Source organism: Penicillium daleae, assembly GCF_028827525.1.
Source record: "Penicillium daleae strain IBT 16125 chromosome Unknown utg000002l_segment0_segment0, whole genome shotgun sequence".
Taxonomy (NCBI): domain Eukaryota; kingdom Fungi; phylum Ascomycota; class Eurotiomycetes; order Eurotiales; family Aspergillaceae; genus Penicillium; species Penicillium daleae.
The window spans coordinates 1,436,317-1,461,988 of NW_026623150.1; the positions used below are offsets into that span (position 1 = coordinate 1,436,317).

General features: G+C 51.7%; 11 protein-coding genes across 11 annotated transcripts; 5 read left to right on the top strand and 6 right to left on the bottom strand.

The window, feature by feature from the left end:
- Window positions 1-16: 16 nt before the first annotated feature.
- Window positions 17-1,678, bottom strand: N7458_001538 (DNA primase subunit PRI1; the record flags this gene model as incomplete). The annotated part of the gene is made up of 3 exons (XM_056904921.1): window positions 17-1,151; window positions 1,217-1,414; window positions 1,482-1,678. The coding sequence occupies 3 exons, from the start codon at window positions 1,676-1,678 to the stop codon at window positions 17-19; spliced, it is 1,530 nt and encodes a 509-aa protein (XP_056769028.1).
- Window positions 1,679-3,340: 1,662 nt separating this feature from the next.
- Window positions 3,341-4,476, top strand: cspA (putative cell surface protein; the record flags this gene model as incomplete). The annotated part of the gene is made up of 2 exons (XM_056904922.1): window positions 3,341-3,803; window positions 3,860-4,476. The coding sequence occupies 2 exons, from the start codon at window positions 3,341-3,343 to the stop codon at window positions 4,474-4,476; spliced, it is 1,080 nt and encodes a 359-aa protein (XP_056769029.1).
- Window positions 4,477-5,492: 1,016 nt separating this feature from the next.
- Window positions 5,493-6,316, top strand: N7458_001540 (uncharacterized protein; the record flags this gene model as incomplete). Its single annotated transcript, XM_056904923.1, has 2 exons — window positions 5,493-5,809; window positions 5,881-6,316. 2 exons carry the CDS (start codon window positions 5,493-5,495, stop codon window positions 6,314-6,316), a joined length of 753 nt encoding a protein of 250 aa, XP_056769030.1.
- A 265-nt stretch (window positions 6,317-6,581) lies between these two features.
- Window positions 6,582-8,453, bottom strand: N7458_001541 (threonine synthase THR4; the record flags this gene model as incomplete). Its single annotated transcript, XM_056904924.1, has 5 exons — window positions 6,582-7,284; window positions 7,339-7,514; window positions 7,588-8,128; window positions 8,194-8,339; window positions 8,412-8,453. 5 exons carry the CDS (start codon window positions 8,451-8,453, stop codon window positions 6,582-6,584), a joined length of 1,608 nt encoding a protein of 535 aa, XP_056769031.1.
- Window positions 8,454-8,813: 360 nt separating this feature from the next.
- N7458_001542 (NAD(P)-dependent alcohol dehydrogenase) lies at window positions 8,814-10,012 on the bottom strand (the record flags this gene model as incomplete). The annotated part of the gene is made up of 5 exons (XM_056904925.1): window positions 8,814-9,104; window positions 9,154-9,624; window positions 9,667-9,765; window positions 9,834-9,933; window positions 9,993-10,012. The coding sequence occupies 5 exons, from the start codon at window positions 10,010-10,012 to the stop codon at window positions 8,814-8,816; spliced, it is 981 nt and encodes a 326-aa protein (XP_056769032.1).
- Window positions 10,013-10,921: 909 nt separating this feature from the next.
- Window positions 10,922-13,480, bottom strand: N7458_001543 (putative AP-1 adaptor complex subunit beta; the record flags this gene model as incomplete). The annotated part of the gene is made up of 6 exons (XM_056904926.1): window positions 10,922-11,342; window positions 11,401-12,331; window positions 12,391-13,028; window positions 13,090-13,221; window positions 13,304-13,324; window positions 13,404-13,480. The coding sequence occupies 6 exons, from the start codon at window positions 13,478-13,480 to the stop codon at window positions 10,922-10,924; spliced, it is 2,220 nt and encodes a 739-aa protein (XP_056769033.1).
- N7458_001544 (DUF5310 domain-containing protein) lies at window positions 13,479-14,193 on the top strand (the record flags this gene model as incomplete). Its single annotated transcript, XM_056904927.1, has 4 exons — window positions 13,479-13,552; window positions 13,695-13,908; window positions 13,975-14,052; window positions 14,107-14,193. The coding sequence occupies 4 exons, from the start codon at window positions 13,479-13,481 to the stop codon at window positions 14,191-14,193; spliced, it is 453 nt and encodes a 150-aa protein (XP_056769034.1).
- Window positions 14,194-14,344: 151 nt separating this feature from the next.
- Window positions 14,345-15,529, bottom strand: N7458_001545 (putative transcriptional regulator; the record flags this gene model as incomplete). The annotated part of the gene is made up of 2 exons (XM_056904928.1): window positions 14,345-15,211; window positions 15,284-15,529. 2 exons carry the CDS (start codon window positions 15,527-15,529, stop codon window positions 14,345-14,347), a joined length of 1,113 nt encoding a protein of 370 aa, XP_056769035.1.
- Window positions 15,530-16,392: 863 nt separating this feature from the next.
- N7458_001546 (ankyrin repeat domain-containing protein) lies at window positions 16,393-18,843 on the top strand (the record flags this gene model as incomplete). The annotated part of the gene is made up of 4 exons (XM_056904929.1): window positions 16,393-17,092; window positions 17,158-17,182; window positions 17,235-17,798; window positions 17,850-18,843. 4 exons carry the CDS (start codon window positions 16,393-16,395, stop codon window positions 18,841-18,843), a joined length of 2,283 nt encoding a protein of 760 aa, XP_056769036.1.
- A 769-nt stretch (window positions 18,844-19,612) lies between these two features.
- N7458_001547 (flavin-linked sulfhydryl oxidase) lies at window positions 19,613-20,355 on the top strand (the record flags this gene model as incomplete). Its single annotated transcript, XM_056904930.1, has 2 exons — window positions 19,613-19,767; window positions 19,839-20,355. The coding sequence occupies 2 exons, from the start codon at window positions 19,613-19,615 to the stop codon at window positions 20,353-20,355; spliced, it is 672 nt and encodes a 223-aa protein (XP_056769037.1).
- Window positions 20,356-20,887: 532 nt separating this feature from the next.
- On the bottom strand, window positions 20,888-25,092 carry N7458_001548 (coatomer subunit alpha; the record flags this gene model as incomplete). The annotated part of the gene is made up of 8 exons (XM_056904931.1): window positions 24,982-25,092; window positions 24,829-24,878; window positions 24,444-24,763; window positions 24,037-24,372; window positions 23,013-23,979; window positions 22,353-22,948; window positions 21,207-22,291; window positions 20,888-21,142 (listed from the first exon to the last, which is right to left on the bottom strand). The coding sequence occupies exons 1-8, from the start codon at window positions 25,009-25,011 to the stop codon at window positions 20,888-20,890; spliced, it is 3,639 nt and encodes a 1,212-aa protein (XP_056769038.1). The 5' UTR covers window positions 25,012-25,092.
- Between the last annotated feature and the right edge of the window lie 580 nt (window positions 25,093-25,672).

The following is a 25,672-nucleotide window of genomic DNA, read 5'->3' on the forward strand; positions in this document are numbered from 1 at the left end:
CGAGAAGAGACACTCTTCAGAACTCCATCGGATCAGCCTTGACCGGCGGAGCGGTCTCTTCGCGCTCTCGTTTGACCGCACGCTCTTCTTTGAGCAAATTTGCGATAAATGACCGGAAGAACTCAATGTACGGCTTCAGGCTGGTCTTCTCATAGTCTTGAAGTTTGCGAGAGCCCTTGATATCTGAGCCATTCACTGCGCTGCCCTCAACGTCAGGCATTTCCGCATCTTGAGTGGCAGCAGGATGCTTTGCATCGTATGCGTCGATTTCCCCTAACAATTCCATCACAGTAGGAACCGAGAGGGGGTCGAATTCATCTGCTTTGCGGGGGTCGATGGGCACACAAATGCGCCCTGTCCCGGGGTGGATGACAAAAGGACTCTTCAACAGGTGAATCATCTTCTTACTGACTTCAGCATCAAGGCGTGGATAGGTATATTCTAGAACGATATCTTGCTTGGCATCTCGCAGAGTGGTCGTGTTCAAAGTACTGCTCTTGCCAGTCTTGGCGAGGGCATCGATATCGGCCCATTTGCTAGTGCTGGGCCGATCTGGCGACGAGTCCCACTTTCTCTTCAAAGACTCATTTAATGACTTGTCTGGGAGCAAGGCCAAGAGTTTTTCCGCTTGCTCAGAGCTGGCGAATGTGTCTTGGTCAACGAGCGTAGTCTGGGCGAAGTAGTTCTTCAGAATATCCAGACTACGGGTAACGTGGGGGTGAAGGGGTCGCTTGATATTCACTCGCTTGCCGCTTTGCGACCCACCACGCAGAATCTCGAGATACCCAGCAATCGCCCTTCTTCGGTCATCTGGCAAGTTGCGCGCACGCGGATCGCAGACCCACGCGTGGGCACCACGACGACCAGAGTAGACCCACAGAATATGCTCAAAGCCAAAGTCTTCCCGAAGGGCGCTATCGATGACCTTGATAGCCATTGTCACGAATGTCCAGCACTTGTGGCAGATGTTGGCTTTCTGACAGCAAGTTCGAATATCGTCGTAATCTGTCATATCAATATCGAAGACCAGCTCTTTCGAGACTGGTTTCATCTGGCCGCCTCGAAGCGTTTTGCGATCGCGGGGGTTGGTGCTATACACGGGCCCAATTTCGAATCGGGAGGGGTTCATCTTCAGGATGTCTTTTCGGAACCTGTAATGGTACACATTAGTCGAGATCAACTTTACTGCACGCAGCTGAGCCGGGGATCGACTCACAAGTCTGCGGTCGGGTAGGACTGGTATCGAAGATATGCGTCATTCTGCAGGGTCAACGCAAACTCCCGATTGCCAAAATCTTTCGTGGGTACGACTCCGTGATTGAGCCATTGGAACAAGTATCGGAATGGGAACAGGCGTTGATAGAAGGCGAGCATGACATCGGTGTCGACTCCGGAAGGACCTGGTGCAGGGGCGCTATCGTGCCGCACTTGATTAGCATCACGAAGATCCTACGTTCTTGCAGAGATTCTGTGAAGCATACGCCGCAGGCTCTGGGGCCGGAGAAGACTCCATCTTCACATCTTGGGCGCTGGGCGCTGGGAACTCCTCGTCGTCATCATCGTTGAACATATCCTCCAGCTTGACCCCGCCATTCTCGGTCGTACTCTCCACAGGAGCATCTGGGAGCTCTTCATCGTCGCGACTAAGCGAAGCAGCAGGCGACACTGAGTGCGGCATGGCGGGCGATGGATCTTTGGAAATCGCAATAATGCAATGAAGGAGGGCCCGAACGGGAAGGAAGGAACGCGTCTTCACGCGTCGCGCCCTAACCCTACAGTCGACGTCACGTGATCGATATCATCTTCCCCGATTCGGACGAGTCTCTCGCTGCCAACTAACTACCTTGAGGTTTACCGCAAAGGACCCTCCGAAGAGTTACGAACTTTGAATCACGAAAGCAGGGCATGAAAATTGTGCTTGAGGCTTCTCATCTGTCCAGCACCAAACCGTCTCCATGTTCCTGGGCTCACAGAGTTTTCCCTCGCCGTTCGCGGCCAGCCTCAGTCGCAGAGGTTCCTGTGCCCTGCTGGGATCCTTGGATGACAGCATGACTTACCACTCGAAGAAAAAGCTAACAGTCCAGGAACAATCCTACCCACCACTTTCTCTTGGAATGTCTTGATGTCCACCAACCCTGGTTGGTAACGGAGGACAGGCCTCCTGGAATCCTGACAACTCCACCTCGTCTTGCGTGGAGACGTTGTCTGATCCGGCAATTAAAGCTCAATCTTGCTGTCATGGATATCCAGCCAATAACTCCATGAACTGCATCAAGCACGGTCTCAACCAAGTGGAACAAACCCGGTCACTGTTCGATGAGCGGTGTTCATCGCTGGGGAAGCTACCGATCCATCCCGCCCACATTCCTTTCGTCGGCAGCTACCAATAGCGGCATTATCCGCACTCAACCGTTATGATCTACATTCCTCAGTGTTGGGAGAAGCGCTCTGATTAGCAGTTCGAGCTTCTGACTGTCCTTGATCGCCCGGTCGTACTTCTTGTCGCATGGCTTCTCAGCCTTGGGAACATATCCCCGAAGCTCCTCTCGCCATGATTGGCAGGCAATCCATGTTCACTTTCGCCTGCAGATGATCGTCTTCATCTGTGCGGGGCTTTGTGTCTAAAATATCTCAAGGTGACCGTTCTGACAGCTTTGAATCCGACTTCCGGATTCGTCACCGTGCCTTTTTTTGCCGGTGTTCCGTGAAGATGTGTTCAATCAGTCAAGAGCATTCGGCTAATTTGCCCAGTGGCTTCACAGCCATTCCTTCCTATCTCTGGAAGACTAATCTTCGCTTGCAAGAATATCTCCATTCGATCTGCTTGGTTTGACACTGATCTGCGAACTCAAGCAGTCTCGTGTGCAACGTGTCTTGCAAATCGCAGATCGGATGCCTGTCATCGTATCTCCTGAAGCTCATCGCCGCATTAGGACTCTGAAGTGGACCCCCTAATGGACATTTCGCAGCAATGGTACTACAAGATGTCACGTTTGCATCGTATACCACCTCATAGATTTATGATGTCCCATAATTTCCCTCGTCTGTGGGCCCACTGATTCTCTTCACACCCGAGGTTTCACTGTCGTAGTCCCTGCATTCAGGTAAAGACAGCGAGTGGTGGAGCCAGGTCAACCTTTGCATCTCCTGGACACTACCATGGCAGCGCCATGTCCGTCATCAGTTACATGATCTCGCTTCTTTTCGAAACAGCATATAAACTTCGATCTCGCTCTCTGCCTTCGCAATTCTTTTTTCATCTCTCTTCAGTATCTTCACTCGTTTGAATTTCCCAAGTTTCTTGTTATCCAGCACCAAAAAAAACTTTCAATTCCTCAAAATGGTCAACGCTCTGACTCTTCTGGCTCTTGCCAGCCCTGCCTTCGCCGGTGTCATGCAGGCTCGTGGTGCTGATTTCATCCGCCCTTACTCTTCCAGCGTTGGCGAATGGGACCACGATGGTCAGGGCCACTCTTCCAGCGTTGGCGAATGGGACTACGATGGTCAGGGCCACTCTTCGTGGTCTACCCCGTGCACCACTTCGACTACCACTCACTCGACTACCACTCGCTCGACTAGCACTCGCTCGACTAGCACCACGCCCACCACCACCCCGTCGACTACCACTCGCTCGACTACCACTCGCTCGACTACCACTCGCTCGACTACCACTCGCTCGACTAGCACCACTCCCACCACCACCCCGTCGACTACCACTCGCTCGACCAGCACCAGGACCACTCACACTCCCGTGAACCCTGGTACTACCAAGACTATCACCATTGTGACCACGACCTGCCCTGGTAAGCTTATGGAAAGTCCTATCTGTCAATTGATCATTCTTACTGACCTTACCCAGTCACCTCGTCGGTTGTCACTGAGGGAACCACCACCTTCACCATCCCGATTACCCAGACCAGCACCATCACTCTGACCCAGACCACTGTCGAGGAGAAGGCTGTTACCTTCCAAAACTCCACTGTTCCTATCACCCCGGCTACCACTCCTGCCGTTGTGCCTCCTGCTCAGTCCAGCGTCCCCGCGTCCCAGGCTGCCGCGTCCCAGGCTGCTGCGTCCCAGGCTGCTGCGTCCCAGGCTGCTGCGTCCCAGCCTGCCGCGTCCCAGGCTGCTGCGTCCCAGGCTGCTGCGTCCCAGGCTGCTGCGTCCCAGGCTGCCGCGTCCCAGCCTGCTGCGTCCCAGGCTGCTGCGTCCCAGGCTGCTGCGTCCCAGGCTGCTGCGTCCCAGGCTGCTGCGTCCCAGCCTGCCGAGTCCCAGGCTGCTGCGTCCCAGGCTGCTGCGTCCCATGCTGCCGAGTCCCAGGCTGCTGCGTCCCAGGCTGCTGCGTCGTCCCAGGCTGCTGCGTCCCAGGCCCCCAAGGCCAGCTCTTCCAGCGTGCCCTTCACTGGTGCTGCCTCCAGCGTCAAGCCCGCTGCTGGCCTCCTGGCTGGTATCGTCGGTTTGATGGCTCTTCTGTAAACCAACAGTTGGCCATTTATGGATGCTGCAATCACCATGAACTTTTCTGGTGAATAGCCCATCCGAACGATCCGTTTCTGAGTTCCTCCTTGATCTTCGTGGTGCGGATCAGGGGAACCACAGTCTCGGCAAATGGTTTTTTTTTTTTGGGCTTTTCTGGCCACGAGTGCAGTCGATTCTAGACCCACTTGCCTATCTCCTCGCTGGACAGGGCAGGGGTGATAAAAGAGTTGCTTGGTCATTTCGAGATTTTGTTCGTTTTTCACTTGTATTAGGCCTCTATCTATAGTTAATAATAGTAATACATAGCTTTTGCTTGGGATCTTTCTTCTTGTCATATCCTCTTAACCTTAGTGTATATGGAGTACTATCAGTCAATGTGCAGCTTTGGTGACTTAAGTGTATTTCTGTTGAAGATCTTTGAAACAAATCTCATTTCCATGAGTATGAAGACCACCAACAAGACAACTCGGTACGAGGCTTATCTTCAACACTGCAAATTAGCGACTTTTCTACCGTGAGAAATCTTCGAACGCTTTTCCATTTCCTATGCCCGACGGAAAAGCCATACAATCGGAATCCAGACGGACAGTCGACCAGTCATCATTCAATGAAGTTTTGATTGGGAGTACCAAACCGAACCAGACTTCCATTTTTACTGGTCATTCCCAGAATTCAAAAGCATGGAAGAAGATTTCTTTGTTCAATGGGGCGGTGGGTATACTAGGTCTGTCGATATTTTCTGCGGCGACGGGGCTTTCTTTGATGATATTCTTTGACTGCCCAATCCGGAAAGGGGCGTCCAATTTTTAACACGAAGCTGAGTTCAAAGAATCGTAAAGCACTGCTCGCAATACCAGATATTTCCTTGGGTTGGGAAATAAAAGAGCTACATTTTTCGTTCTTGATTCTCATCATCTTCATCATCATCTTCTTCTTCTTCTTCCTACGAGGACACTCCAAACACCCCCTTCCGTGGGCGTTTCCTTTCCAGCAGCAGCTTATCAGCATCGACCATGCCTCGTCGCAAAGCAAAACAGGCAGATGATGATTCTGTCACCGATTCCGTACTAGAGTCTCCTCCAAAGAAAGCCAAAGCGGCACCGGCCTTGCCGCCAAGGATGAGCCGGGGTCCTTATCAAGCAGCGCAGGAGGCAAATAAAAAGGCCGAGAAGAAGAAAGGCAAAGAGAAGAAGAAAGAAGAAGAGCAGGAACAGGAACAAGATGCACTCGTACCCAAAGCCGATCCTCCCACCACCACAACCTCAGTATCGACAGTACGGTCGTCCCCACTCCCATCTCTCGAAGACATCAATCGCGAATACGAAGAAAGGTACAGTCCCTCCTCACCCCCTCTATAGAAAAACTACAAAACAAACCAAATCTGACCACATCACTATACAGAAGAAAACAAAACCAACCCAAACCACCCCAAGCCCCCATCGACCCAACAATCCGCATGCCCTCCCTCATCGAAATAGACATCGACGCATACAACAACCTCGACAAAGACCGCCATATAACCAACGACTCCGGCACACGATTCTCCCCGACCCAACACCGCCAGAGCTGTCTGCGAGGCCTGTACTACACACTCGGCCGCACTAGCGACCCGTATGACGATCTGCCGAATATAGTTGCCTTGCTGCATGCATACAGGTGTAGAAGGATGGTGTACCAGGAGGGCAGAGTGACGTATTGGTATAAAGGGGTGTGTATCGGTGGGCCGGGGGAGTATGATGCGGAGGAACATAAGAGACTGGCGCAGGCGCAGGAGGAGCCGAGGAAGGTTTGGGTTGAGGGGTTGAGTGTTTCGTTTTATTTGTGTTTGCGGATGTAGATTTGCGAAGAGTGTTTGTGAGGACTAGATCGCTGATGCATGATTAAGTTGAGTTGAAATGGTATTGTTTCCTTTTTATATTGGAATGGCCTATTCACTCGTTATCAAACCATGAACATCATGAATATTGTCATTCGCATCTCCTCCACCGAGAGATAAACATGACTACCTATGTGAAAAAAGACGTTTTTCCTTTCGTCCACAATCATATAAAAGGCCAAAATGAGTCTATATCAACACGAGACCAAGTAAATAATGAATTAATCTAACGCAGACCCTCCAGCTCCTGCTCAACCTCAGCCTTAACAATCTCACGCACACCCTCCCAGCCGGCACCACGAGGAACAGCCGTGACACGGCGCTCGCGCTGCTCAAGACCAACAAACTCCTCCGGGAGCACCTCGCTGAAGCTGTAACCATCCTCATTGCTCAGAGCCAGGTCAACTGCGCTAGCAAACTTGGCAGGGTGGGCAGTGGACAGCGAGATGTGGCTAACGCCGGGGTTACGCTGGATAGAGCGGCGCGAGGCAGCGACACCAACAGCAGTGTGGGGGTCGAGAATGTAGCCGCCGGTCTTGGAGCTCTTGGGGCTGCCAGCGGGGAGATCGGTAGGGAAGCAGGTCTTGTAGGTTTCGCGGATAGTGGTGATGGTCTCTTCGTTGCTGACGCGCTCGCTCTCGAACTCCGCCTTGGCGGCCTCAATGACGGCGGCGGGCACCTGGAAGCCGCCCTCGGTCTTGAGCTTGTTCAACCAGCCGGTGACGCTCTCGCAGGCGTGTTTGCGGCGCTCCTCGGCCGTGCTGGCCTTGTCGGTCTGGAAGGCGAAGAACCAGAGGAGGCGCTCGAAGTTGCTACTGACTAGAATGTCCATAGCAGGGCTGTGGGTCTCCTTGACGCCCTTGTCCGTCTCTGTACCTAGAGGCTTCTTGGTGTAGTGACCGTCAGTGCGGAAGAAGCGATCAAGAATGCTGTTTGAACGGGTCAGTGAGTATTCAAAAACAATACGTGCGGGGTTAACTTACTCGTTCTCATTCGTGGCCACAACGAGCTTAGCAACCGGGAGACCCATCTGCTTGGCAAACCATCCGGCGAGGATATCTCCAAAGTTTCCGGAGGGTACGACCATGCGTACCTGAGAGCCCTTAACATAGTTAGGAGACTTGGTGAGGGAGAGATATGAGTAGAAGTAGTAGGTGATCTAGAACCATAAACAATCAGTATATTTAGGGTCAAACCGTGGGGGCTGCGATAAATCGCATTTCAAGACTTACCTGCGCCAAAATTCTAGCCCAGTTAATCGAGTTAATGGCGCCAATGTTGTGAGTCTTATTGATATCAGGATCGGCAAACAAAGCCTTGACAATATCCTGGCAGTCGTCAAAGGATCCTTCGACAGTGAGATTGTGCACATTGGCATCAAGCACACTAGTCATCTGCGCCTCCTGAATAGGGCTAACCTTGCCCTTGGGGAAAAGGATGAACACAGAGACATCCTTCTTGCCACGGAGACCATAGATAGCAGCCGAACCAGTATCACCGGAGGTTGCGCCGACGATGGTCAAGTGGTGACGGTCCTTGCCAGTCTTTCCCTGGTTCTTGCGCACGAGGAAGTATTCGAAGAAGTTACCCAGACTTTGGAGGGCGACGTCCTTGAAAGCGAACGTTGGGCCGTGGAAGAGCTCCAACAGGTACAGGTTCTCCTTGGGGTCCAATGCGGCGATGGGGGTGCGCTCGGGGTGACGGAATGTAGAGTAGGACTTGTCGATGATGGTCTTGAGGTCCTCGGAGGGGATTTCGGAGGGGGAGATATACCTGTAATAGTAATTTTATTAGGAATGGCTCTGATGGCTATGATAAGACGTGCTTGGTCAACTTACAGCGACATAATACGGTGCGCCAATTCGGCGAAGGACAAGTCCCGCCATTCGGACTCCCACGAAGAAGGCAGAGACGGGATCTCCTCAGGAATGAACAGGCCACCATCGGAGGCAAGGCCCTTCATCACAACATCCTCAAAAGAACGCTAGACACTCCAGTGTTAGCCATGTACATAAGTGGCGGAAAGTGTATGTAGTGAGACGGGTAGGATACATACTCCAGACTCGCTACCGCGAGTGCTGATATAACGCTGGGACATGATGGCGTCTGTGACCGAGTCAATTGACTGAATCAATTGCGGGAAAAGAGTTGGATGCGACGGGGAGCGGGAGAAAGAGATCGGTCGATGAATCACGGCGGGGCCCGTGAATCATTTCAACTTTTGATTATATTCGCCGCGGGGGGACGTGCGCTAGTCCTGATCAGGCATAGTACCTCCGAAAGCGGCCTCACGTGGGCGGCATCGATTGGCCCTTGAACTTGCATGCTTCAAGGTAGATCATCCTATCGCAGGAAGGAATATTGGCTGAACTTTTCGATTCTATTTCTATCTCTATTCCCGTGGTACTATTCTATACATGTATTTCATCAATCATCAACTCATCCTGGCCTCTGGGCTTTACTCGTTGACCAGCACGTAGCGGGAGCGCGCCTTGCCCTCCTCCATATTCACAATGGTCTTGTTAGGATCCTTCATGGGGATCTCCTCGATCCATGGTTGGATGTTCTTCTCAGCGACCAGCTGGAAGATCTCACGGCTCTCGTTGGGGCTGCCAACCAGCGAGCTCTCAATCTTCAGGCGACGCATGAGGGTACGAACGGGAGTGTAGAGAGTGCCGTCCTCGGGTAGGCCGACCTGGACCAGACTGCCATCTGTGCGCAAAAGGCCCAAGTAATCGTTCATGGGCATCTAGTAGCCAGATGTCAGTGAAGCCCTCCCTATAAACGTCTCTTCTTACCTTGGTAGAAGAAACAGTGCACACAATCAAATCCAAAGACCGGGCATGCTTAGTCGCCCAATCCGGCTCATCCTTGGTAGCAATGTACAGATCCGCGCCCATCTTGATCGCATCCTCGCTCTTAGCAGTCTTGCGAGAAATTGCAACAACCTTGTCAGCGCCCATAGACTTGGCAAACATCACGCCAAAGTGACCAAGGCCGCCAACACCAATGATACCAACACGCTTGCCAGGACCACACCCATTATGCTTCAACGGGCTGTACAGCGTCACACCACTGCACAGCATAGGCACAGCTGCAGCCGAGGAAATCCCATCAGGAATCTTGATGGCGAAATGTGCGAGGACACGGTTATACAACGCATAACCACCGTAGGACTTGTCGCCATTCTGGTGAGTGCTGTTGTAGGTACCAGTCAACTTCTTGGAGCAATACTTCTCCAAGCCCATGGCACATTCCTCACAATCACCCTAGCGCCCCTGTCAGGAATCACCCTGGGCGCCGACACCAACCCGATCACCGATTTTGATGCCGTTGGTCACCTTGGATCCCACACGAACTGCTGTGCCGACAACCTCGTGACCAACACAGCATGGGTAGAGAGTGGGTCTCTATGGTTGAAAAGGTTAGAAACGCCATGCAGAAAAAAAGCAAATAGAATCTGATTATGCATGCTCACCCAGCCACTGCGCAGCGTGTGCAGGTCCGAACCACAGATACCACAGTGACTGATCTTGATATCGATATCGGTTTCCTCCCAGGTTTTTGGGCTCGAATTCCTGCCAGACCATGTTGCCCTGGCTAGGCGCTGGTGTCCAGGCCCATCCAGCCCTCGAACTTGTAGTAGGTCTCGGCCATTGCGATGTGTATAGAAGAGGGATCTAGGTATTTCGGAAGGGGAGTACGGCGAAAGCACTCCTCCCCGTCGGGGCCACCCTCCATTTATATCATTTCTTTAGGGGATCCAGGAACGAGCAGCGGGAACAGGAACAGAGTTCGGCTCGTTTTGATTGTTCTGGTTGGAGACTCTGGAAAATGCGGCACGTTATAGAGAAAAATTGGTAACCAGTGCCGGGTTTCCAGTGTGGATCGGGAAGTTGTGCCAGTCATTCGGAAGCTTAAAAGTGATCGGCCTGCCTTGGATTGTAGTTTCTATTACGAACTGTTTAATCTCAATCCTATATCCGAGGCTTGATCCCTTTTGCATGGATGACAAGTATAGTACTATCCTTTCAAACAGTGGGTGACTGCTACAATTCAGAGATCCAGTTACCATCGGAATTTCTTCGGTTGTTCAATTTCTTGATTATCGTGCTGGCCCTCATGAGGTTATCTCCCGAAGGACACACACACTGCTGGAGTGCTGACACGCCTAACGCCGAAAAGCTCACGGCGGACCCACTGTCAGACGCTTGATAGCACTTCGCACCATTCGGACTGACCCCACAATGGAAACCTCTCTTTTTGGGGGGGGGGGGGGGGGGGCAAATCTACATGGTGAATGACAGATTGTAGTCGGGAATCAATGGTTGTTTAAAAACGGGGAAAAAGGATGTACATGCAAAGGCCTTTTGGAAATCCGGCAAGACGAGAAATGGAAGGCCAGGAAAGAGAAATTAAACACGTAAAAGAAAAAAAAATGAAGAATAAGGAAAACCTTTCTATCTCGTTCTGTTCAGATCCTCGCTAGCGAAACACCTGGTTATAATAAACAGCCAGCCTGGAGCAAGTGGCCGGGAACGTTATACCGTAACACAATGCTCAGCTTTAAAGGAGATCCATGATATCTTGGCTGGATTTCTGGGGCTGAGAGTGTGCAGCGTTTCCAGAAAGATCGAGACCGGAGAAGCCATTCATCAAATCAGCTGCACCACCACCATTGGCGCCGCTGGATGAGGGCTGCGAAGGCCCAGAGTCGCCAAAGACCCCCAACAGATCGTCGAGATTGTTGCTAGCCTGTGGTGCGGGGGCGCCAGCTGCCGGAGATTGAACGCGGACGGGAGTACCTGCCAGACCTTCCAAGCCGGACATCTCGCCAGAGGGCTCCGTGTGGGCGGAAGCCGGGGCACCACCGTCGAAATCGATGTCCAGCAGATTCTCGACGTTGCTTTGCGCCTGCGCAGATGCGGTGCCGCTGACAGCGGCCGCGGCCGCCAAGGGGTTCTCACGAGCGTTTTGGAGTTGTTCCCTGTAATATTCTCATTAGTTTCGGTGATCGTGATATTAATTGAAAGAGCGTGACGTACTCAATAGCGGCCCGTTGAACAGCATCAGCACCAAAGCGACCTTGTCCAACGAATTGCTCTGGGGGCTTGTGGTATACGGAAGAAAGGGTAGAAAGTTCCTGGAGGAGTTGCTCCAAGAGAGCAGGCGGTAATGAGCTGATGGTGGTGACGATAGGAGGCTTCTCCGAAAGGACAATGTTCTTTGTGGCGTTCTGGTCGCTTGTGTTGGAGAGCAAACGCCAGTAGATATAGGCTCGGTCGCGGACATCAGGGTTATCGTTCTCGGCGGTGGCGGCCTGAAGCACCCGCTGGACGAGACCCTGAGCCTTATCAGGCCGCTTGAGGAACAGCTTGACAACTGCAGTGAGAATCTGCAATTGAGTTTGCGAGAACTCCTCATTGAAGCCATCAACGAAGCTACCCAGAATGTCACCAGCATTGCTGATCTTCTCGGCATATTCACCCACGATCCAGATCAGAGCAGCACGGGCATTGGGCTCGTCCAACTCGTCAATGCACTGGCACAGAGTGGGAATGATACCTTCGTAACCAGGATATTTCCGGAAAATATCCTTGATCACAACGATGGCTTCCTGGACAACATAGTTCACTTTGGTGTTGATCAAATCCAACAAGGTGTTGACGCATTTCTCGCTAGCAGTCTCAATCTTAATGGCAACCTGGCCAATCGCTTTGACGGCGCGACGGACAAAGTCCATGTCAACCTCGAGAGCATACTCCTTCAGCTCGGCCAGGAGCTGATCCACGTTGCGATCATTTGCTATCCGAACCATAATTTCCAATTTCTGGAACTTGACGTAGGGCGGGTCGTTGTACTTGCAGAAGAACACACGGAGTTCTTTGTTCAGAATGTCAGGTTGCTTCTGCAGCAAAAGGTCGATGTTTCGCAAGGCCACATATTGCACTTCAGGTGCCGAAGATACCAAGGTCACTAATATTCTGTTTAGCAACTTGGGCCAGCTTTGACAGAGAAAAGAAGGTATGACTTACCTAGCGGCGGAGCCATCTTCTTGAGATAATTCTTGGCCAGCTCTGGGCCAACATACTTCATGTGCAAAAAGACGACCTTGACAGCCGCAAGAACCACACCGGCGTTGACATGCTGGAATTGAGGCGCGACACGTTCGCAAATATGCTCCGACTCCTTCACATCGACTGCCCGGTATTCTGCCAAGGTCGAAAGGATGGTTACCCGACCCCACTCTGTGCACTCGTTCAAAGCCATGAGCATCTTCCGTAGCGTGTTGGCAGTCACTTGCAAGGCCTGTGTCTCGGGAGCCGTGTGGTGAATTTCCGATAACGCAGTCACGGAGTTGGCCACCACCATCGGGTTGGGGTCACCAATCATCTCCTGCAGCATCTCCAAGAATCCGTTTTCGAGGCACATTGCCGGGTTCAGATCGAACAACTTGGCAACACAGATAGCAGCCGTCTTGCGCACGTAGGGTGATTCGTCGTGAAGGGTCTTGCGCAGGGGTTCCTCCATGTAATCCACCATTTTGTCCACACGAATGCAGCCCATGGTGCGAATGGCCAGAGCTCGGATTAGCGGGTTCGGGTCTTCCGAGTCTTGGACGAAGGTATTGACGGCGAGAATGCAGAGATCCGGGTGTGATTTGGCGTAGTTCCTAGACAGAATCCACACGATTAACCAATGCGCCTCTCACCTTAACTCCCCGGAATACTCACATAAGGTACAAGTAGACGAGTTTCTTCTGCTCCAGGTCCGAGGTAGCAATATTCTTCAGGACATCGGGGAAAAGAGCCGAAACATCCTTGCCAAGGGTCATGGCCATGATCGTCTTCTGAATTGACTCTTTCCTATTCCAATCGTCAGCATCGCCACGTTGCTCCTTACTCTCATCGCCTGCATTGATTATGAGCTCCGCGAGCACCGACGTACCTTTCGTAGGCATACTGAGACCTATTCTCACAGTCAGCATCGTCAATCCTTCGTCGTGGCAGAATGGCCATTTGTTTCCAAGTGCGGAGGGGGGACATACACCAGGCCAGCTCGCAGTTCAAACGTCTCTCCTTTTCGGGGCACCGCAAAGGCACCGCGGATCTTGTTCATCGCCATGCCCGGGAATTATGAGCTTCAGCAACGACCTAGTCGTGCCTCCGCCAATGACAGTCGGAGAAGGGAGTGGACGTAAGTCGACTCAGTCGGGAGACTGCGGGGGAATCGAGAGCTGTCACGGTCGCGCGAACGGGGTTTAGGAGTTGAGGCAATGATCGGAGTCGAGAGTTAGACCATTCCCTTTCTCTCTCGGCGAGTTAAACAGCAAGAACAGGGGACCGTTGGTCAGTGGAAGTCGAGAGGGTGCGGAGGATGGGGTGGTCGAGAAGGAAAAGGGTGTTAGGGCGATTCAAAAGTTGTCCACAAATGGCGGGCTCTGGACCCTCCTCCCGGTCCGCTTTATGCTTTGGACCAACGACGTGATCTCACTTCCACCCCCTAAACTTGTCTTCCTACGCAACGTACCTGCTCCGCGCGCATTTACAATGGTTTGTATACAATCTCCGAAACTAGCAAGAAATGCACGAGAATGCCAAGACTGACAGCATCTGCAGGCCAATCTCCCCAACTTGCGCCGCCTCTTTGTCGAGGCCCGAACGGAGGTCGAGGAGAATGAGTACTCCCGAACAGCGGTATGGTGCCCATCCGTGATATCACTGCTCAACGCGATGCCTGACCAGTGGCAGTTCTACAACCTCGTCCTTTTCATCTCATCAGTCGCTGTCTTCAGCCTTGCTGCTCAGCGCATGAGCGGTCACAAGGCCGCCCGATGAGCGGAGGACTTTCTACTTTCTACGCTCTAAGCTTGAGATCGACAAAGGGCATGGATAGGGATATATTGCCATTATAAGAGGATGGCGATACCGAAACTGCTACGGAGACCCTGCAGACCATCGACTAAAGCTCAATCGGCGCATCCAGACATCAATCAGTCTCTTCTCCATCGCTTTCCAAAAACGCCAGCGCTCGACCTCCCCGCGCGGCGCGACGTGAAGGAGCAGCCTCGTCACTATCTTCGTCTCCACTGCCTGTCCCCCATTTCTTCGCACCTTGCTGGATCTGCTCAAGATCTGCCTTGAGTTCCCGCTCATCACGGATCTGCCGAGCTTTGTCCACGGAATATCGTCCCTTCATGCCCGCGTCTTCCAGCATCTGTTTGAGATGCCTAATCTTCGCCTTGGAAGTCTCATATGGCTGTAACTCCCGCCACCACATCTTGCGAATTCCACACTTGACAAGCCACCCTTGCAGCCGCTTGATCTCTGCTTGATCCGGGTCCAGTTCCTCATCTTTGCCTTTAGCGGCGACCTTCCTTTCTTTCTTCGGGGCTGCTTTCTTCGGAGCTGCTTTCTTCGAGGGGCCCTCGCTGCTTTTACGCTTTCTCTTAGGCTTAGGCTCTTCATCCAGCACGACGGACATTTCGCTCTCAGAATCATCCTTGGTCGCTTCCGTGGTATTGTTGGCGGTGGCCGCTTCCTCCTCTTCATTGTCGGAAATCTCCATGGCCTCGGGAGCAGGCTCTTTGGGTTTCTTAGACTTTGTCACTTGTGTTGCGCGCTTCTTGGGTCTTGTGACTTCCTCTTCAAGCCCGTCATCAGATGCCTTCGCTAGCTCATCCTCTTCATCCGAAACTGGGCTTTGTGTCTTTTGTCGCTTTCTGGGTTTCTGTGTGCTTGTGGCCTTGTACCGCTTATTCGTCGGGTTCTGACTCGGTTCAGTATGGGGTAATGGGGATGATGCGACTGGCTCAGGCTCAGCCTCTATCTCCGGCACAGTCGTTCGTAGAATCTCCTTAGAATCGCATTCTCGAGTCAGTTGTCAATGTTCCAAGTCACCCATAATGAATGGCATGTAAAGCCTCACAAATTGATCCTTGATCACATCCTCGCTTTTGGCCTTCCAGCCGCCCGTATTTTTGAAGAATCCCTGCTCCAGACCCAGCTTCTCCTCGACGGCGTGGCGCACGCGCTTCACGGTGAGTTCCTCGAAATTTTTCGCCTTGTACTTCGCCGTAACTTCCTTGCGCAATGCCTTTTCCAATGCTTCATAAGAGGGACTACCCGCTTCCACTTCCGATTCAGAGTCCGACAGTCTATATTTGGGCGCCATGGTTATACTGTGGCGTCAGTCGGGCGGGTGGGTCGTGTTCTTTGAGCGCGTGAGTAGCTTGGTATGGGGGGCTTGGTGAACGGTAAACAATAGCAGGAACGCGTAAATAAGACGCAGGTCTTTGATAGAGACGATTTACGGAAAGGAAACGCTTCGGGTGTGTCATAAACGCGCTCTCTGGAGTTGGGGTTGAAGTTGGCGAAGCTCCAGGCATCTCAAGATGGATGCCCGAGGCAAAAGGCTGACAAAGCTTAAGTGACTGGGGATGGGCGTGCGACCAAATCCACCAAATCCACCAAACATCAGATCTGCAAGTTGCCCTTGCAGCCACTTTCAGCACTCTGATATGACTATATCATGCAGTTTAAATACCATGGCTTAGACTACATAGTGAACTTTTTAGCTTTAGCCAATATTGAAGCAATAAAATGGTATTTACACAACCAACTGATGGTACGATTGTCTATCTATGGTCAACAGTGTGTAATGCTAGGGCCGTATATCATAGAGTTCCAGTTCATTTGGATATGGGATTTTTTATTCTCAACAGAAGGGCTTAGCATCACCTCACTGGCATTGTTCAAGTATTTAATTAGTCAATTTTGTCCCTGACAGCCAGCACTATACCAGTCTCAGGTAGACAACCATCTGAAAAAATGTTAAGCAGGTAGATCTATACGAATGTGGGTACCAAAAGGCTTCTCCCCCAACTACCCCGCCCTATGGCATGGTTTCAGCCTTTCAGGTTGAGGACGATAGACACTCTCTCTTTCCCTTGGGCTTACATCCTTTTTACCACTGTGCTCGCCTGAGTTTCTCATCTGGGTGTGTCAGGCTGACTTTCAGCCGCCAAGTTCACCACCATGGATCCAATTTCTATAACAGGGTTGATCATAGAAGTCAGCAACGTGCTGTCCAGTGTGATCAATTATGCCAAGGCCGTTCAAGGCGCCAAATCCGACATGCGAAAGTTAAGTGAGGAGCTATTTGCACTCAAGGGCATTCTGGAGCATATTTCCAATGGCATAGGCGACAATACGCCTAAATCCGAAAGGGATTCCGAGTCCGACTCGGAGCCATCGGGCGTATTCGACCGAGATGTAATGGCAAGAGTGCTATTCACGGCGAACGAATTCCTCCAAACTCTCCTTCAAGAGCTAGAAGAGCCCGCGACGAAATTCAAAAAGTTGAAGCAGAAGCTGGAATGGCCATTCACTCAAGATCAAGTCAATGCTCATCTTGTTCGACTCGAAAGGGTCAAATCATGGTTGATCTTGGTTATCACAGCGGACACGGCTGCGGCGGAGAAAGATCTACATCAGGAGATTACTAGCCTGACGAGAAATCTGAAAGAAGACCTGCGCATCCGAGAGCAGGAAAGAGTCCAACGGGACAATGAGGCGCTGTTCAAGTGGATCGCACCGGTCAGTCCTGCCGATTCTCACATTCGAGCATCGAATGGACGACGCATTGGAACAGGGCGATGGTTCACCAAGTCGCATTTAAAATTATGGCTACGCGATCCATCGGATAATAAAAGGATTCTCTTCATTGTGGGTAAATGTATGATTTCTCTCGCTCGTTTGCTCGGAAATGGTTACTAGAACTAACATGATGGATATCAATAGCTGGAACTGGAAAGACGACGCTTTTGTCAGTTCATAGAGAACGTTTTCTATTTTTGTCTTGACTAATACTGGTCTAGTGCTCAAACCGTTGATGAGCTCACTGTTATGGCTTCCCACGATCCACGCTTATGCTTTGCCTATTTCTACTGCACAATTAGCAATACAGCCTCTCAGGTTGCTGCCAACATCTTAGGCTCCTTGGTGGCACAACTTGCAAGATCAAACCCGGCTATATTGGACAATATTCGATCGCTTTACGATAAAATCCCCAAGACTCAAACGCACAAACTGCCTATTGATACCTCGGCCCTCGAAGATGCTATCATCAAACACTCTACTGCAAAGTCCCAAATTGTTATTCTCGTCGACGCTCTGAATGAAAGCTCCGAAACGCAAAATATCGAGGGCTCTTTATTGAAACTGGCGAGCCTGTCGCCAAATATCCGCATCCTTGTTACAACAACATCCACGAGAGCTTCCTCTAAAGAAGCAACCTTTTTGAACGTCAATACTGGCGCTATGCGAGAGGATATAAAGACCTTTATTCGGTATCGCTTAGAGCACGATAACACCCTCCGGAACTTGACGACAAATCTGCAGGGTGAGATTGCAGAGACCCTGCTTAAGAATGCAGATGGATCGTCAGTGCAACAACCCCCAGTGCTCCAGTCTTCTTTCTGACATACTTCTAGCTTCCGATGGGTCCAACTTTCATTAGACAATCTTTGCGCCCAGCGAACCGCGAGGGCAATGCGAGCATCCCTGTCCAATCTTCCGGGAACCCTCAGGGAAATGTACGCAAACACACTGGAACACGTCGCCCCAGAAGATCAACCATTCGTTTACGAGGCTCTCTTCTGGGTTAGCTTTGCAAAACAGCCCTTAACGCTGAGGAGTCTGAACGAAATCGTGGTTCTCGACGAGACTTGTACGGTCTTAGATGATGACATGATGCTTGTTCCTCGGGACATTCTGCTCCAACTCTGCCAAGGGCTCATCTCCGTGGACCAGGCTGGACACGTCAATCTCGCACATTCATCCGTCAAAGACTTTTTAACTTCCGATTGGATTCAGACTTCTCGAGTCAGCCATTTCGCTTTGGACACTAGCACCGCCGACACGACGATCATGCGTAAGTGTCTGACATATCTGTGTCTCGAAAATTTCAAAGATGGGTATGGCGAGTTCAGGAAACGCACCAGAATCCGGGCATTCCTATACTACGCAGCGTACTTCTGGCCCACTCACGGCTCTTATGGTGAATTTGGGGAATCTGAGCGACAATTGGTCAATCGGTTCTTTGCTACAAGGAAGTTTCCGCGTCGAGGAAACTACGGCGTCTGGATGGAAGCGCTGATACCGGGCGTGAATCCTTCCATCATTGAAAATACGGAACCGCTTTACTATGCCGCCTCGTTTGGCATGACCTCCGTTGTTAAGGCTATCCTAGTATCTGATCCTGGGTTAGACATCAATGCTCCGGGCGGACGTGTTGGAGCTACACCTTTGTTTGCTGCGTGCTGGCGCCATAACTATGATGTGGCTGAGACTCTTCTCAAGGCTGGTGCTGACCCGAAGATTGCTGATCCCGGCACGGGTGTTAGTGTACTTGGGTTAGCCAGGATGAGTAATTTCTTGCCCGTTCGAGACCTTCTGCTTCGTTGCAATGTGGAGTTGAGCTCTTAAGAAGATTTTGTTGGAGACAAATGTACGTTTTTGGCTTCCAGCAATACTCTTGGAGTATTAATCTGAAGATTGTCATACTTTCATGTGTGCCCTTAGCTATCTCTATCATTCACTCTCCTCTCTATGCTGTGCTCAAGCCTTTTTTCCGAATTGTTTGACGTGGATTTTCCATGATTCAGGGATCCTGAATCTAGACCCTTGGAGTGCTTACTTTAGATCTCTCTGGTACTCAGGCTTGTCAGCTTGAGCGTTGTATATATTTTAGTTAAAATAATCACTTCCGGGTGGGCTTTCCGGGCCGAAAGGAGGTTTAGAAATAGATCTAAGATTGGAAACTTTCAGTCTAGACAGCGGTTGAGTCTCGGGAATGTTGGTAGCGACCAGCCTTATATATTGTCTGCGCCACCAGGCAGCCAGCTAGAGGAATGTCCACTCTGTACATCTATTCAGGTAGATAGCCCAATATCTAAGATGAGATATCGTGACTATGGCTTTATTCACATCGATAGGTGAAAATTGACATATCACTGCCTGAGTCCTCGAAAGATTTAAGCTCAGACTCCCGCGATTGATAGATCCAGGGCTTCGGGTTCCAGTTTAAGCCGCAGATCAGCGACCTCCGAAAGCTCCGCGTCCGCCGATAAAGTCTCCGCATTAGAAATCAACACCAAGAAACTCGGCGAACTTCTTCCACAGCCCTCTCTCCCAACTCTACCCTCCACCTCCCACCTTCGCCAGTTTAACTCTCTAGGTCATATTCTCTGAAATAATGGCCGAGGTTCCACCGAAGCAGCTGGATGCGCAATTCCACACGCAGCCGTACGCCTTCAACCAAGCGCCTCCAAAACCCGCCAAAGAATCGCAAGATGCCGACTCCAAGGCCCCATTGCCCAAGGGCGTAGTCCTCGACAAAGATGGCAAGCCGTAAGTATCCTCCCTATCCCACACAATAAAAACAAGCTACTCAGCACTAATAACTAACTCGTCCTTCTCAGCTGCCGCACCTGCACATCAATCGCCTCATGGCGCGCCCTAACAAAGCAACAATCGCAAACCTCCCTTTCCTCCTCTACCGCCTCTACTTCATCATCATCACCCTCAACAATCCCCACACCAGCAACAACCTCCCACTCCACGCCCCAACCGACCGAAATCCCCCCAGACTGCCCGCCCGACGTCGAAGAACTCGGCCGCTCAACCTGGACCCTCCTGCACAGCATGGCCGCCACATACCCCGAAAAGGCCACCACACAACACCAAGAAGACATGCAGGGCTTCCTGAGGTTCTTTTCCAAGCTGTACCCGTGCTGGGTGTGCGCGGACGATTTCAGGACGTGGATGGCGCACCCGAGTGGGCGAAATCAGCCGAAGTTGGGTGGGCGGAAGGAGTTTGGGTGGTGGATGTGTGAGGCGCATAATGAGGTTAACCGGAAGTTGGGGAAGAAGGAGTTTGATTGTCGGCTTTGGGAGGAGAGGTGGAGGACTGGGTGGAAGGATGGTCGGTGTGATTGAGGTGAAGGCGAAGGCGAAGGCGAAGGAAGGTGTATACATGCTGAGCTTTTGTTTCGTGTTGTACGATTATGGTTGATATAGAGCTTGGTTGGGATCGTTCCTTCTCCGCTCCCGATGTTATAGATTTCTCCCTTCTTGTAATACTACTGAACGATGGCATTCTTGATGAAGAACTGATAGGAAATACACTGATTTTGAACTAAGTCGAGGGGGGATGCAAACTATGTCTAAGTTTCTATAATTGGGACACTCCATTTTTGAACAAATTCACATACAAACTAAGACCGCTAAGCAATTAGAATCTCGGGTGCAAAAACATCTAGACATGGTGAAGAAGAGCCGGGAGTTTCCTTTCTCCCGAAAGAACAAGCGCCGCCAAACACACACGACTTCATCTCGTTGCAGGAGAAGACAGGAATGGAAGAGGGGAATGGAAAGAAAATGCCCCATTTTATAACTTCATGTCAAAAGGAAGGAAAAAAATGGATGGGAAGGAACCGTCAAACTTCGTCAGGGAGCAAAATTACCAACTCTAATGTTGAGCCGGAACGAAGAGGCGCAGGCCGCTGGCCGGGGCGCCGATTTCGGTCACCTCGGATATCCGGCAGACGCTGCCCTTGTATTGCTCGTGATACTTAGCACCAGTGAAGGGGTCGGTCACGCAAGGAGAGCCACTGAAGATCGGGGTGAAGGAGGCGGCGCAGATGTCGAACTCGGCGAATTGGTCAAACTCGATATCGATGGCATCCTGAGGGTTGCGCTCGCATTGAGCCTTGATCTTCTTAGCCTATAATATAATTTGTTAGCTAAAAGTTGATCAACGGGATGGGAAGGCGTGAGAAATATCTTACCTGATCCAAAAGCTTGGCAGAGCCTCCGTTGGCCAGCATCCGGTTGGCAAAGCCCAGGGCGGAGTTGTAGTTCTTGTTGGCAAAGGCAAGCTTCATGGCTGCCATCAAGGCCAATTGTCGGTGAGCGACCTCCAGCTTGGGGATGGTAAAGTATGCGGACAACTCCAGGCTGCGCTTGAGGCCCTCCGGAGTGTCGGTAGAGAGAGAGCGGCGTTCCAGCTCGATCGTCATGGCCAGAATGTACTCCCGAGCAGTCGTGATGATCGTCTTCGCTTGCTCGACCTCGCTCTCAGAAGAGACAGTGTTGACAAGCAGCGTGTGCAGGATGCGCTTGAAGACATTCACACCATCCTCTAGCTTGTTCGAGCGCATGGCAGCATAGCCTTCTTGGAGGTCGACGCTGGCGACAGTCTCGAGGTCACGCGGGATGATAGGGAGAACCTTGCGGCTGTCGGTCTCCTCGGTGGTTCTCCGCACATAGTTGACCAGAGGTGGCAGGCCAGTGGAGGCAGGGAGGTACGTCTTGGAGCCCTTGTAGATCTCAAGGAAACGCTCCTTGAGAGGAGCGAACTGGACAGCACCGACCTGGCGGTTCAGGAGCTGCATAGCAGTGTCGAAGGAGCCGGCAGCGACGTGATCAGCCGCCAACGGGGAGTTGCGAGCCCACAAGTCAGCCTCGGAGCTGCCTGCGCCAGCCTCGGTACTCTCGACGTTGACAAATTCAACATCCTCTTCCAGATTGAGGTCATCTCCCATGTCCCACCCAGCGGCATCTACCTCGTCATCCTCCAGGGTGTCCTTGGCGAGAACTGCCTCCGTCTCGTCTTCCTCAACCTCAAAGCCATCAGCAACCTCTTCGTCGCCAGCACCCACCTCACCGAGAAGGGCCTTCTCGAACGAAGAGTGACCTGCAGCCTTGGTGGGCCAGTTGGACTTGAAGGTAGGAACAATTGCGTGCGGGACTTTGAGGGATTCCTCAAGCGAGGGCAGGGCAATTTGGTCTTCGGTGAGACCACAAGCCTCCAAGATAGACTCGGCCTCCTCAGTCAAGCCGTGCGACTTGGCGGTCAGATAAGCCAGGGGATCTGTAAAGTATTAGTATGTCAGATAGGCAAAGTGCAAACAAAATAATCTAGAAACACATACACAAGTCGACCTCCTTGAACATCTGGATGCGATCCTCAACGTCGCCACGGTAGATGGCGTTCTGGAAACGAGAGGTAAAGTCTCCTCGGTGCTCAGCGATCTTGGCCATGCGAGACAGCTTCTCTTGATCACCGGTGGCGAGGTAGAGGAAAGAGAGCTTTTCAAAGTTCCGCTGCTTCTGGTAGGTCATCTCGACAGTCTGGTGGTTACCATGAGCCAATGCCTCGGCGCCTAGTCGGTTCCAGAAGTTGGGACGATCCAGCTCGCGAGCCATCTCGATAGCAACCTCGAGGTTACCGCACTCCAGGGCCAAGTCGAAACGGGTCTGGGGGTCTTGCACGAACTGCAGAGCAATCTCGGGATAGCCCTTCTTCTGGAGGTATGAAATGATGCTCTGACCCACCAAGCTCGAGGTCTTGATAATCTGAAGCATCTCATCGTAGTTCCGCTTGACAAGTGCCAACTTAAATCGGTACTCGGTGGGATCGATAGGAAGGATTTGAGGCTGGGCGTTGCGGTCGAGGCAATACACGTTGCGGCCCTTGACGCGGACGAGGTAGACGGTTTGGTCAAGGGTGCGAATAATGCCATTGTCACTGTAGAAACGAATAACAATGTCAGCATAGATGTCGGCGGAAGCTTATAAATGGAATAACGTACCCATTGAGCAGCGAATACTTGACGTGGTTAAGGGTAGAGTAGATAAGAACACCAGAATCATCCCAGGTCGCGCTCTTGATACGGATTGTCTCGTGCAAGGTGCTGACTTGCTCGAGGGTCTTGGTAACAATGGTTACATTGTGCTTGCTGAGAAGAGCACAGTAAAGACCATCGTTGGACCAGACCACATACTTCACGCCGCTGACCGCAAGCTCCGCCAACTGCTTCTTTTGTTGGATATCGAAGAGAGTTACGGTGGTGGGTGTGATGAAGAGCAGGCAACCGGTGCCACCAAAGTAGATATCCGTGGTACCGACTGGCGGCTTGATGGTCTTGGTTGTGGAGTTGCTGAGATCTTTGATATCGACCTGCTGGCTGGAGGGGTTGAAGACTGCGAAACGGTTACGGGCAACGAAGACCGCGGAGGTGGCTTGGCCGCGCTTGACATCAGTGGGTTCAACGGCACCCGTGGCGTCGCGAGGAAGGTGAATTAACTCGTAGGTTCCACTATCGGTGGGGGAGGTGACCAGGATGGCGCGCTCGGCGGGGTTGTAGGAAAGGGTTCGAGGAGGAACCCAGGGAGAGCCGAGCTTGCGCAGCGACAGCATGGGAGGAGACTCGACATTCTTGCCAAAGTCATATGACTTGACGTGCTTCTCCTTGGTGATGTAGAAGAGCTGGTTCTGGTAAACAGCAGAGGCGGGGCGCTCACGCTCTAGCTTGAAGACCATCACGCCAGTATCGTGACCAGCGGCGAACAGGTTCATCTCGGGGTGGGCAGCAATGACCCAGAAGCGGTCGAGATCACGCTTGAAGGACTGGACCGAGGTACGCTTGTTAAGATCCCACACACGGATTGTCTTATCTTCGCCGACGGAGAGGATGAGGTCTTGGTGGGGATGGAAAAGACAGGCGGAGGCATTCTGGAAGTGGCCGCGGCAGGTATCGACTTCCCATGCCTTGGTATCTATATATTCAAAGAGATTAGTATGATCGAGAACCAAGAGGTTAGAACGAGACCAACCACTCATGCGCCAGAGCTTGATCAGTCGGTCGTCACCAGCGGACACGATCAGTGGCAATGTTGGGTGGAACGACACCCAATTGACACCGCGGTCATGACCCTCCAGCACGAACTTGACAATGGCATCGGTGTTACCAAACATGTCGGCTTGGTTCGGGTTAGCGCGAGCCATCTGATCCTCGAATGACACCGAGGTTGGGGCGGAGTGCTTCTTCCGCAGGCCGGAGATATCCCAGATGCGGACGGACTGGTCCAAGGAGGCGGAGGCGATGAGATCCTCGGTAGGATGGAATTGAGCGCACATCACATAGTGATTGTGGCCGGTCATAGTACAGACTAGAGGCGCACCAGGCATTAGCAATTGCCAAGACCATTCATCTGGTTACCAGCACGAGGGCTCGACTTACTCAATGAGCGATTCTGCCAGTTCCAAATCCGAATGGTCTGGTCGTCGGACGCAGACAGAATCCATGGGAGCTCAGGGTGGAAGAATACTGTGCGCACGTAGTCCAAATGGCCATTCAATGTGAACAGACACCTCCGAGTCTGGTAGTTCCAGACCTTAATCTTGTAGTCGTCACCACCAGACACGAACAGGGGCTGAGTCGGGTGGAAATCGATTCCTCGAACGGGGCCATCGTGTTCTTCAAAGCGATCAATGAGAGTCCCCATGCGGTAATCCCAGAGCTGGATTGTGGAGGAGTGGAGGGAGACGAGAATCCATGGTCTGGTTATACTGAGGTCAGTGCCGATGCTCCAACGTGTTGTTATGTCCCCGCGGGACCGACGTACCGCTTCGGGTGGAATGCGATTCCCTTGGCTCTGGAGGATTTTGACTCAAACTATGTAATGGATGATTATTAGCAAGTCCAATTGAGGCAATGGTGTGCGATGCCAGCCTGGCCGAGATGGGAGCTACATGGCGGCGGTGATCGAGGGGCGTACCTTGGTGAGCATGTTTGGAGAGGACTGCATCTTGACAGAGTTGGCCGGAGCCGCACCAAACAGTAGCAAGCTCCGCACGCGAAAGAAGAGTAGTAGACAGAGGCAACCACTGCATCCACCAGGGATAAGAAAGGGTAGAGAAGAGCAAGGCGCAGTGGTCGTGGATGCCTGTGCTTGGAGAGCAGAGGAGGTAAACTAAACGTGGACTCAATTGTGGAAGCGAAAGGCGGTGGCCAATCAACCCGCGGGCGGTGAACAGGTCAGGGGTCTGCTACAAAGTACTGCTACTAACATTAGAACATCCATACAGAACTGCATTCTGTATAACCTGGCAGATCCTGAAAGATTAACTATGAAAGTCAATATGATAACCAGAGTGTGGAAGATTCAGATGTACAGCTCTAGGTTCTGTTAGTGGGGGTCTACAGTGGTGGTGGTTCGCCATAGTTCATTGGTGATCTGGGGAGCTTCTCTTTCCCCCGCTAGAAGCGTCTGGAATACTCCCATTATGTGATGCGCCAGCAACTCTTTTATTCTGTTCTTGATGATTATGGCCCCTTTTCTTCATAGATATGTTTTCTCGGCCTAATCTTTCTTCATGTTTACATTTTTCCATTTGCAGCATTTCCACAGTTCACATTTCCTTGTTGCATCTGGTGACGTGATGGACCCGACATCGAACACCCGAAGA